The sequence below is a fragment of the Protopterus annectens genome, chromosome 3.part0 (assembly GCF_019279795.1).
Source record: "Protopterus annectens isolate FY-2018-M chromosome 3.part0, PAN1.0, whole genome shotgun sequence".
In the NCBI taxonomy this organism is placed as follows: Eukaryota; Metazoa; Chordata; order Ceratodontiformes; family Protopteridae; genus Protopterus; species Protopterus annectens.
Genome location: NC_056731.1, coordinates 542460742 through 542473252, shown reverse-complemented (window position 1 = coordinate 542473252; position 12511 = coordinate 542460742). Strand labels below are relative to the sequence as shown.

The window sequence follows — 12511 nt, the reverse complement described above, 5'->3', positions numbered from 1 at the left end:
CACAAGCATCCTCCAAAAGGGCCTCATAGAAAAGACAACTGGTGCCAGAGCCATGGCCTCAAGCTAAATGCCAAAAAGTGTATAGTCATCCCCTTTGGCAAAACAAAGTGCCCACAAATTACCACATAGGTGGTAATCCATTAAGTACAGAAGAAGTAATTAGGGACCTGGGGACCCAAGTTGATAGCAATCTCTCATTTGACAACCACGTGGCCAAAGTGGTTAGAAAAACATTTTATATAGCCCACCTAATCATGAAGGGATTCACATCTAGATCAGGGGACGTCATCGTGCCTCTTTACTCATCCCTCATCAGGCCCATAACTGAGTACAATGCCCCTTTTGGGATGTACCTTACCAGACACCTGCAGCAACTGGAAAGACCCCAAAAGTATCTCACCAAGAGGATCAAAGGGCTCAAACAGATGCCATATGCTGCCCGGTTAAAGAAACTCCAGCTCTACTCAGTGGCATACCGCCTGTTCAGAGGCGATCTGTGCCTGACGTATAAAGCCATGTCTAACCCGGAATTAATGGACATGCTGCACCTCAGAAAATCCAAATCCCATCGAGCTACGCGCTCGAGAGACTTGAACCTCAGCACTGAAATAAATAGGACATGCTGGAGGGACAGATTCATAACCCAGATGCTCCCTTCACTCTGGAATAAAATCCCAGTCCAGGTTAGGCAGAGTCCCTCATTGACTCTCTTCAAGAGGAATCTTGATGAGTGGATGGGAGATCGTAGGTTTACCCCAGGTATCCCTTCTGTGTCATTGTTAGACAGAGGCACAGTATACTAACCTCGAAAAAGGGCATAGCAAAATAAATTTAAAATGGGTGGTGAAAGCCAAACACATTCTGGCTAGGCTTATAAATGCCCTAGGGCAGATAGCCTAGTATGAACCTATGAACCTATAAGGTTTATAAAAAAGATGCTTTTCTTTGTTTCTGGTATTAGACTGTGGCAGATTTTTGTAGAATGTCCACATTTAATTATGACTCACTGTGTTGGAGAGAAGTTGTTTTCTTGCATAATGTCGCTCGCTTCTAAATATTTACCAGCATGCAACTAAAGGTTTATAGAAAGCGAACACTCAGCCGACTAAAAATACAATAAAAAGGTTCTCAGAAAGTAATACACCATGCTTATCTTGTTTGTGTTTTTATGTTTTTTCTTTCTCACTTTGTGCTTCAGTTTTTATTGGATAATCTTCTCTTATGGCACTGTACATTTTTAACTTTTGCATTTTTATTTACTTATGATGGTCTCTGAGTTAATTTTGGGTAGATACGATTTTTTTCCCTACACAGAGCTTCATATAAGTTATGGTTTTTACTTTTTACACATATGTTGGTCTTTCTTGGGTAGATTTTTGTAGATTATATTGGTACCCTAAGCTTAATGTCCCCCTTAGTTGCCCCCCCTCTCCCTTCACCTCCTGCTCCCTCCATTAAAACAATAAATATATGCACAATGTTACTTTCAGGTTGTAATATGTGCTGATGTGAATGGGGGGTGGGCTCATAACATGGGTAATGGTCCTTTTAATAAGGTCAGCTAATGAGGTGTGTGGCTGTTGAAAGCTAGAATGGTTTGTTCACATCTGCAATCTTTACTGACTTAAGTTTTCATGAAACTTTTGAAAGGTGGAGTGTGACACACAGACAGATTGGGGCAATACTCGTCGTTTCCCATAAAATGGACTGCAGAAGACCACTTACTAATGTTGTTTTAAATGACCAGTACATGGCTTACATTGTTTTGTTTGCAGGTGTAATTTTTGTTATTTTTAAGGTGGAATGTTTTAGATGGCGTGTACACAGGGGTGGGAGATAAGTTTTCTGCCTGTGACCCCACAACAGATTTATCCAGTGGTTGCAGTGCTGGGAAGTTCTAGGCACAAGTTAAAATTTGTTGGGCATTTTTTCCTGTTGAGTTAAAAGATGTATCAACAGTAGGAGGCTTTTTATATCCTAGAAAAGATTGCAATGTCCGCCCACATTGTCACGTGAAACTGTACGGGTTCCTATTAAATCAGCAAACACTTAAAATAGCGAACACTGTTTAATTGACCATTTACTCAAAATGGCAAAATCCCGAAAGCACAGAACAGCGATTTTTTTCCCGGGGGAAATCACTGGGCCATTTTTGGGACTTTGCCATTTCCTCCACTGTGGTGCAATCTCGGAGTTGGTATATTTAAGAAGGGGGCACAGCCCCTCAGATTATTTTGTGTTTGGTAATTTTTTTTTTTTTACGGATCAGCGATTTTTTCCCTGGGAAAAAAATTGCTCATCCATGTGTTTGGCATTTTGGTGTTTTGACACATTAGGGTTGATTATACAGCGTTTGCTATTTTAAGCGTTCGTTGATATAATATAGACCCAACTGTACTATATGGGTATTACATGTGTAGAATGTACATTTGCTAAATGCATTGCTTTCTTGACTTAGACATGCATCATACAAAGTCTGTGTCAGGACATCTGGCTTGGAGCCATTTTGCTCTAGGTTTTTGCTCTATGCAGTTCTAAAGCAGGCTGCAGTTTTGAAGGATTTACTTTTACTGGCCATAGGAGAGATTTTTTTTTCTTCTGGTTCCCACACACTGCATTACTGGATATGTTACAACAAGGTCCCTGGTTACACAATTTTTGAAGACGTTTGACTATCCGTTTAGTTTGCTTTGCAGGACAGTGAATTTTTACAAAGTAATTTTGAACTTTACTACTATATAAAACACCAAGCTTTTTAAACAGCTGTCATCTCTATTCTACATTCATTAGATGTGAACTGAATTACATCAGCAGGGAATACATTGCTATTTGAGACTTAGAATAAATGGTTAGACACTGTTTGGCAGTGCTTTGAATGTGAGAAGAACAGATAGATTGACATTTTGTGTATTGTTAATTACCATTGTAAGGGTGGAATGATGTCAAAGGGTAGTTTGTGACATGTTGCGTTAAGACCACAACTCATTTGTTTTAATAACTGCTGCATTTTAAGTTTACAGCTGCTACAGAACTATCATAGATTGCAGCTTTAAAAGTATCAGCTTCTAATACATTACTTTTACCAGTACCTGAATTATTGTCCTAATACACATTCATTATTAGGAGGATTATTCCCTAAATGTCCACAATGCCATCCCAGATTCTTGTTGCTATCCTTTTGTACTATTCTCCCTGACTCCCTCCTATGATGTGCCAGCTAGAAGATGCTTAGTGATTGGTTTACATTTTTTGGCTAATGGGTTGCACACTATTTCTTGTTTTTTTTCTATTTAATTGCAGTTTGCTTTAATTTGAAACAGTACTGCTCTTCTGTCTATTTTATGTTTAATAATTTTGTCTGTTCTTCAGTTTGCATTTAAAAGTTACCCAACAATTCTGCTGGAGTGGGTGGGGTTACATAATTATGTATGTACATTTTATGTTAATCAGCATACAGATTTTTGGCCATTTGTACTTATTTTTCATGGGCCTTAGCCCAGATTTTTATGATTCCAGGTTGAAAAGTACTCTGCAAGAAAATAAAAAGTAGTGAATAAAAATATGGCCACACCCTTCCATTCTCAGAAAAAGGAATCCTCTGTGACACCATGCCTTTTTATCAGACATATCTGCCAACTGAGAGAGAAAGACAAAAGTATCTTCCCTAAAACATGACATGACATTACATACTTCAGGAAACAGTCTAATGAAAATGTGGAAGGAGAATTTAAAAAAAGACGAGAGAGTTAGGTACTGTACACAAACATATACATTATGTTTGATTAAGCAGATCTAGTTCCTGACAGCACACATGTACACAATAAAAACACACACTGCAATAGGCTACAGTTACATACAAATTAGTAACTTGTTTGAGGAAGCCTGCATTACAAGTTAAAACATTAAGGTTTAACTATCTCTCAGGAGCTTTGTGCACAGAACATAGCTAAAGATACTTATTCTTGTGAATCCAAAGAAACTATCATAAATGGGAAAAGGAAAATATACCTTACTATTTCAGTCATTAGAGGAAATGAACCCGCAAGGCTCAGTAACTCAGTAATCCCATATAACTTTTTTTTTAAATATTAAGGGTGGGGGAAAATATTAAGGGAGGAAAGTGTATATTAAGAACGTTTTTTTCTGTATTTTTTTCTCCAGCCTTGGAGCCCATACTTCCACTCAGATCTTCTTCAAAGACCTGAAAACAAGTAAGTAGGGGAAAAATACAGAGAAGACCTGAATCCTGAGGACAGAAAGAGACAGAAGATGAAAGGTCTGAATCCGTAAGATAAAATATTATTACTGGAGCTGAATTAATCAGGTCGAATGTTGAACTTTTTTTATGAACCATAAAAAAGAAAGAAAGAAAAACACAGGCTTAAATTTAGAAACTATTTTCTATAGAACTGAGCATGAGCCAAGAAAGTAGTCTACCAGAATTGTGACATCCATGCCATAGCCGGCCTTGGGCACCGCTCTAGTAGGGGCGCGTTTCCAGTATTTTTTTTGTATAGGTAGACCCGGATGGGGGCACTAGGTGGTGTGGTGGGGCGCCGTGGAGCCCCTTTGCCTAGGGCACCAGTTGAACTAAGGCCGCTCCTGATCCATGCAGATGAAAGAACTAATACAAGAAAAAAAGAGAGACTGACTGACCCTTTCTGAAGGTCATATACAGACTCAGCCTCTAAAAACACTGAATAATTTCTTCAGCTTTTTTTCTTTTCCAAACCACTGATCTGAGCTGCAGTTTACAGAAATAATGCAAATAAGCATTTTAAGTCCACAAGAAAAACAGATACCACTGTTCTACAAATGCTGGCATCATTTTTAAATGCCAAGCAATGTTTGCGTTTATTTAGGGTGCTTCTGAAGTGTATGGTTTATGTACATCACTTGTGAGAACTTAACTGGTCTTAATTACAAAGTAATGCAGTGTTTCTTAGTAATTCTCATTCTGGTTGTTGGTGCTATGTGTCATTTATGTTAAGCAGCCACACACAAATGCACATTTATTTTGTGGTTTACTTTTACAATGTGTACTGAAATTTTCCCTATTATAACATCTGTTGCTCTGATTTTTTGACATCTGTTTCTACACTATTTGTCTGCTCACTGTTACACCTCTTTTGACTGGAGCAAGCCATTTGTTTCTCATGGATGGGAATTGGGTGTCACAAACCATCATTTATCACTATTTCTCTTACTCTGGCCCTAAATTCCCATTTTGTGTTGGTGCCTGGAGGATAACCTTGCAATATTGGCCCTCTGACGCATACAAATTTCAATGTATGCACCAATTTTGAGCAATCTGTTAAAACTGCTTGGCAATGAATGCATGCCTGGTCTTTCACAAAGTCCAAATACTCCAATTTCCATCAAACAGGTTACCTTCTAGCGTGCAGACCACACCATCTTCCTCCCCTAGGATGGGAAAAGGAGCACTGGCCACTTCAATTTTTACACCCCCGCCAGCTGCTCTAGATCCCAGGCTACTACTTACACCCAGGACACCTGGAAATAAATCAGGGTTTATTATTGCACATTACAGTACTCTGATTTTCTTCCTAGTTTTTAAACTTCCTGTCCTTATAAATACATTCAAGCAAGCATGATATTTGTGACTCTGACAGCATGTTCCATCTAACTGTTCTATTTGGGGATGAGCTGTAGTCTCGCTCAGTTGTATGCTGCTGATCAAATCAAATCACAGCATAACTAAAAAAAAAAAAATCTTTACTTGACCTATGGTAAAGTGTTTGGAATGTGAAAGAAATCCCATACTGATATATAGGGGACATGTGTCTCAGTACACAAGGCATGCACCCCAGCTAGAACAAACTGGAAAACCAAATGCTAGGAACTGGGAATGCTAACCCTTGACCACCATGCCATATACATATCTACATACACACATCTACTACTCTATGTAACACCTGAATAAAACAACTAATACACATACACAATTTAACTAACAAAAGTTTTGAGAGTAAACATTTTTTTTCAAAAGAGACAAAAAGTTGTCAAATAACCAATACAGCAATTATCACAGGTGGTAAAACACAGCAATTTTAAAGTCTCTCTTTGCTCTTCCAGTAACAAGTTGTTATTCTACCATATTTTTAATAAAGGACAAACAGCATTTTTGTATATACCACTTACAGTTTGCAAACTCTGACTTTGACAGAAAAACTAATGGCAGTGAAATGTTGCTTTTTCCTTTACCTTTATCAATCCTGGGATAATCTCTGGCAGCAGCTGTTGAAGGGAATCTCTGGAAACACGTTCAATTACTTTTGTCTGCATTTTGATTGCGGCCAAGTTGGTGGGGTAGTCTGCTGACTGAATAATGGGACAAAGCACTTTGATGCACTGCTCTGGGCTGATAGATGTGGCTAATGTTGCCGCTGTCTCTTCAGCGGCTCTTACCACCTGCACAAAGCATACTGTATGTTACAACACGTCATGCTGCTTAAACAGCAAGTTAAGCAAAACACAACACACACTTTATATATATATATATATAGATAGATAGACAGAGACACGCACACACACACACATGAATGTACAAAATGTATACATATTATCTACAAAAAAAAGTATTACTCTATAAATTACCACATTTTTGTTTCTATTTTTGCAAGTCTCACTGAGGTGATTTTAACAAAAATCTGCCAGTCTGTAGAAGAAACATTAAAATATATTCTCATAATTAATACAAAACACATTAAACTTACATGCACCAAAATAAACTGCATTCTTAAGATGCAAAAATTAAACTGAAGCTACCTTTCTTTCTTCTAATCTTTATTTTGTGTCTTTGCTCAATAGATCATCAAGTGGAAAAGTGTAATAATGTTAAGAACTCACTGTAACAGAGGAATGCTGATTTCTTTTCTCGATTTTCAGAAATCACCTTGGGGTGTAAACTCTTATCCATCTCCCAATGACCCTATGTCAATTAATGGCTAAATAAAAAAAAAAAAAAAAAAAAAAGAGGGCAGAACATTCCGCTGTGCTCCTTTACAGCACAGAACTAGCTGGAGTATGCTGTGTGAGAAGGAGGGGCAGTAAAAGCAGCAGATAATGGACAGCAAGAAAAAATGAACATGCTCAGAATTCAGAGCTGTGAACAGAATCAATACATAAAAAATACACTCCATCCATCCATCCACAACACCTTTTCCTATTTTTGCACATGGAGTCATGCTGTCACTTTAACAATGACAATCATCTAGAACCAGGGTTCAAATCACCGAGTGGCTACGACTGATGCAACTGCACTATTCCTCAAAAAGAACAAAGATATCAAGAACACTGACTTTGGGGAATCCGATTCAGTCTTGCACTGAACCAACTTCTCAGTGACTTAAATTAATTCTAAAACACAGTCTGTAAAATCCACCTATAAAATGAAATTTAGAAAAATAATTGCCAGCCAACATATGAAATGCGGAAAAGCCTTTCAAGTTTCAAGAGGACTGTTAAGGCTAGTAAATAAATAACATTAAATATTTACCTTATTTGCCTCCAGTCAGGAATAATACTTCAGGATGTGCAAACAGAAATTGTATTTACAGTGCTGGGAGACTATCTTCATAGAAATTGGTAAACCAGTCTCAATGAACAAAGGAAACTGCATCTTTTATATATTTACTTATCAATTCTACCATGCAAAATTTTGATGTTACAGTACGTTTGGCAAATCAATGACTTCAGAAATGTTCTCATTCTTTGTGATCTCACCTTGGAGTTCATGTGAATACCTTCTTTACCTGCTCCAAGGATCTTGTGTTCTGATCTTGGACATTTCACTTATCAGCAAACCTACCCTAGCAACAACTCACTCCTAGCCTGGAGGAATCAGGCTAACACATTCTTTTTACACTAGCAACCTGCATGTGTTCCTTCAACACTTACTTTTTCCCTGTTAAACATTAAAAGAATGCAGTTGAAACACAACAGTAACTTCAGCTTATGAAACTGTATTTTTCCACAGTCCTGCATACAAATTATATTTGTTTTTAACAATCTTATTATTGAATCATTAATGAAACTGGAAATTAATATGCATTTTAATAAGACTGATCTTGCCCACAACAGTCTCCCACCCCCTTTGACACTATCAGTGTCATACAATACACGTAATTACATTTTTATTTTTCTTAGCTTAATAAAATAAGCTTCTGCATTATAGTATTCATCTTCTACTGTGATAGAATTTTCATTATCTGGTATGTGAAGTGGCATTTCATGTGCAGGCAAGGTTAAACATCTTGTAATTACAGCTTTCAAAATAGAGAATATTAAAATGATTTAAAAATTAAAAGTACAATTACAATACCCTGGACTATACTAGTTCCCAGGTAACCAAAAACACTGCCCACCCATCCACAAAGTGTCCACTGTTTTGATGTACTGTCCAAATCCTGGGCCCTTTGCTCCATAAAATTTGCCAGTGTTCCCTGTTCATCATGATAGTCACTAATATATGAACGACGACAACTTCCTATGAGGGCACATGACTCCCCTGTTTTGCAGCACGCATTATATCAAGTGCCAATTGATTTTGTAGCACTACAGTTCGCATTTCAGTCATTTCTCGATTTGCCATCCTGATGTGATACAAAGTTTCGTTTACTACCTCCTGAAGAATTTGAGCAAGCATGGTGATTTTGTGCATTGTCCTTTGTACTCCATACCCAGGGGTAAAGACTGAAAATACTTGCTCTGCCCAGTGGATTGCCTGCTTATTTCTCATTCTATCTGGTGGAGGATTTTTGAAATGCTGAATAGCAGGAGTAATATAGCCCACAAAGCAGCATCCACACCAGTTTGCAGGCAACCAGGGGTAGGCATGATCACCACAGATATAGTAACGGCCCTTTATCATACCCATGCCATGCCCCCAGTTAAAGCTTTCTAAGTGCAGAGAGACATTACTTTTGCTGGTTCCTACCAGTAGAGTCCCATTTCTGGCATGACATGTGTCCCCCCATGACATGTTGTTGGAAGTTGAAGAGATACAAACTTTGAGAAATTAGTCACATTACACCAAGTTAGACTGATGTCACTAAGATCTTTTCAAATAACACCTGTGATGCACAGATGGGAATCATAGGAACTCCTGCCTTAGAATAATGAGGTATATGTGAACATACCCAACATTTTGTTACATTCAAGTCTATAGCACACTGCTGAAGAACCAGCAAGAAACTGTTTTCTCTTGACCAGTTTATAAGAGGAAATAGCATGAAAAACAAAGCAAGGGCACCTGCTGTTACAGGATTCTTTGTGGACTGTCAATGAGGTTGACTTTCTTCACTGGGCAGATGGTTCGTCTGTCACACCTCGATCTCCCTCTGTTGGCTGCAATGATTCTTCTGGGGCCCCCCCTCAACAGGTTTTCTTGCAATGAGATGAATGGATCCATGTTGGTAGTCCTGCATAGCGAACAGCAGTCAGGGTTGTTAGCAGCACCTGGAAAGGGCCTTTCCACCTCGGGCTCAGACAGCCCTTTCTCTGGAAAGTCTTGATGTAAACCCAGTTACTCGGCTGCAGTTGACGGGGCTGGTCAGGAGGCTGGGGAAGAGCTGCTTTTACTGTTCGATCATATTGCTGCAAGACATGAACAAGTTTCTGACAATATAAAATCACAGCATCATCTGACAAAGTTAAATCTGCATTTTCCATGGGAGGGGTAGCTGGAAGGGCCAAGGGTCTCCCCATTAATATTTCATAAGGACACAACTTCCTGGTAGCATTCAGTGAGGCCCTCATAATCATTAATGCTAAGGGAAGGGCTCCGGGCCAATAAGTGAGTTTCACCACAAATCTTTGAAATTTTACTTTTGAGGGTCCTATTAACCCTCTCTACTAGTCCAGATGACTGTGGATGATTGGGTCAGTGAAGACTCAACTTAGTATTAAAAATTTTGCATGTCTCTTTCATCAATAAATTATTAAAATGTGTTCACTGGTCACTATTGATAGTACACAGTATACCGAATCTTGGTATAAAATCGTACACGAGTTTCTTGCTAACTGTGACAGCGTCAGCTTTGCAACATGGGTAACTTCCACCCATACCGAAAACATGCACACCACCACCAAAATAAATTGTAAGTTATGAATCCAGCTGCATGTTAAACAAAAGATCCCTAGGGTGGTAGTACACATGCAGTCTTGATGTTTGCATTTTTACTGACATTATACTCTTGACATACAGCATAATTATTTAAGCACTGAAGTATCAAACAGGAGACATGAGGGGCATACCAACTTCGGGTAATTTGATTAAATAAAGCTGTCTTACCTGCATGGGCTTGTAGATGATATGCCCTTAACAAGTAAGATAGTAAAGAGGCAGGCGCCACTAGTCGGCCGTCTGAATGTCATCACAATCCATCGGCATATTTGATACATCCGTCCTTAAGCCACCTCTGAACTTCTCCCTGTGATGCTTCAGCTTGAAAGGCTGGCAACTTTTCAAAATCAAACATCATTACTGCTGGGGTTTGTCATAGTTAACATGCACATATCTTTACAATAATCTTCTACTGCTTGTTTAGCAGCTTGGTCTTCCAAATTGTTGCCCTTTGTTATATTTTATTTATTTATTGGCATTTGATTACCAGGAAAGTCCACTGGGCCATGGAGAGCCCATTTTTAGTAGAGGCCCGGGGAGAAAAGCTCCAAGGTGTACATAAGCAAAAACATAATAGATTTTAAGACAATATACAATAGTTACATATAATACATTAGCATGAAATTTATACAGAGTGAACAAAAAGGTGCAGAAGGATTATAATAACTGGAGAGTAGATACAATATTTACAGCAATGGAATATTGGTTTGAGCAATATCCATACGGCGTAATCAGATACCGGAACAAATGGATTATAAAATGAATGTGCTAAATGTTAGTGAAGAGTACATAGAAGGTAGTAGTAGTCTAGCAGAGAGAGAAGGGAAGTGTAGAGGTAGCTTTAAGGAGGGAGTGTGGAAACTGACAGGATTAAATTAGTGCAGAAGATGAGAAAAAATAAAATAGGCTGGGCATAGCAAAGGAATGGCTAGGTTCAGTGGAACAGGTTAAGTAATGGCAGAGGAGGAAACAGAGCAGTTACAGATACAATCAGAGAGGAAGTGGTTATGAAGGAAAGTTTTAAAGTTGCAAAGATTATGTAGAGACAGCGGATGGCTGTAAGCAGGGAATTCCATTTTTTGGCCATAGTCCATGAGTAAAGTAGCTGTCCTATGGATAACCTGAGTTTATGGACTTGAAGAAGCTGCTGCTGTTCAGATTGTAGTGGTCTAGAAGGGTTATAGAGAGTAAGTAGTGAGTTTAGCAGAGGGCAGAGTTGTGGTTTATAAATGAGTTTGTGAGTAATATTAAGCTGGAGGGACATCTATGCCTTTTTGATGGGCACAACATTTGATTACAGACAGCCTCTTAGGTAGCAAAAGTGCATCTAACAATGACTTTATGTAAACAATGGTAAAAGTCAGATACGAAGGAGAGAACATAGCATGTAGATAAATCATCTCTGAGCGAGCATATAGTAAATAAAATAAAACGCGACGTTATTTGGTAAGCGCTTTCACTTGATCCTGGGCGGGAGATATAACTCCACCTATATTAAACAATTAAAAAAATATTTCAGTTAGCGTTCAAACCTGAAATGCGTCTGATCTGAGCTTTGATAAATCCATGTGTTCTCTACCTTCTGTATGCATTCTTATGTCTCTCTCTGATGTTCACCTGCTGTCTGTTCTAAAAAAAAAAGTAAAAAAAAGTATGTGTGGTCAGTTTCAAGAACATTGTTTGGCAAGTGCATACTGTGTGTGCTCCATCTAATATAATATAAGTGCTCTGCTCTTTCTTTCTTTCAGATATTATTTGGTTTTCCCAATGTAAAAAATGATGAACATTTTCCACATGTAATGTATGTACACCACATTAGCTGATAAACAATTACCATGAGCTTAAGTATGAATAAATAAATGATTAACTTGAACATCAAATCCTTCATAATCTCAATGTTGTTGTAACAACGCTGAGATAGTCGAGAAATATAGGGTCATCCTGGTCCTATATAAGTAGTAATAGTAGGGTTATACCTAGAGGCCCCCTGTCCTTTAACAATATTCCTGTAAACAAAACAAACTGTGGATGCGATGTGATATCTGAAAGACAGAATACGAGAGCACTTATATGCGATTAGGATGCGACACAGTAAATGCACTTGCAAAACATGTTCTTGAAACTGACTCACCACATTTTTTTTTTTTTTTTTTTTTAGACAGAGAACAGTGAACATCAGAGGGGAGAGGACAGAATGGAAGAGAAGGAACAGAAGAAGAGAACATGTGGATTATCAAGCTCAGGATCCCCCCATGCTATGTTCTCTCCTTCGTATCTGACTTTTACCATTGTTTAGTTTTTTTATTGGGATACATTTGGAGGAGAGTTTACTCCACTACCACAAGTTTTTTTCCTTAATGACTT

At 38.3% G+C, this 12511-nt stretch overlaps 1 protein-coding gene across 20 annotated transcripts in view; it reads right to left on the bottom strand.

Moving 5' to 3' along the window:
* The window catches only part of CLASP2 (cytoplasmic linker associated protein 2), a 7203062-nt gene that overhangs the window by 272298 nt on the left and 6918253 nt on the right, over positions 1 to 12511 (bottom strand). For all 20 annotated transcript variants that reach the window (XM_044064956.1, XM_044064947.1, XM_044064955.1 and 17 more), the window contains one exon: positions 6226 to 6432. In XM_044064956.1, coding sequence (XP_043920891.1) covers positions 6226 to 6432 — 207 coding nt within the window. The remainder of the gene's footprint in view (positions 1 to 6225; positions 6433 to 12511) is intronic.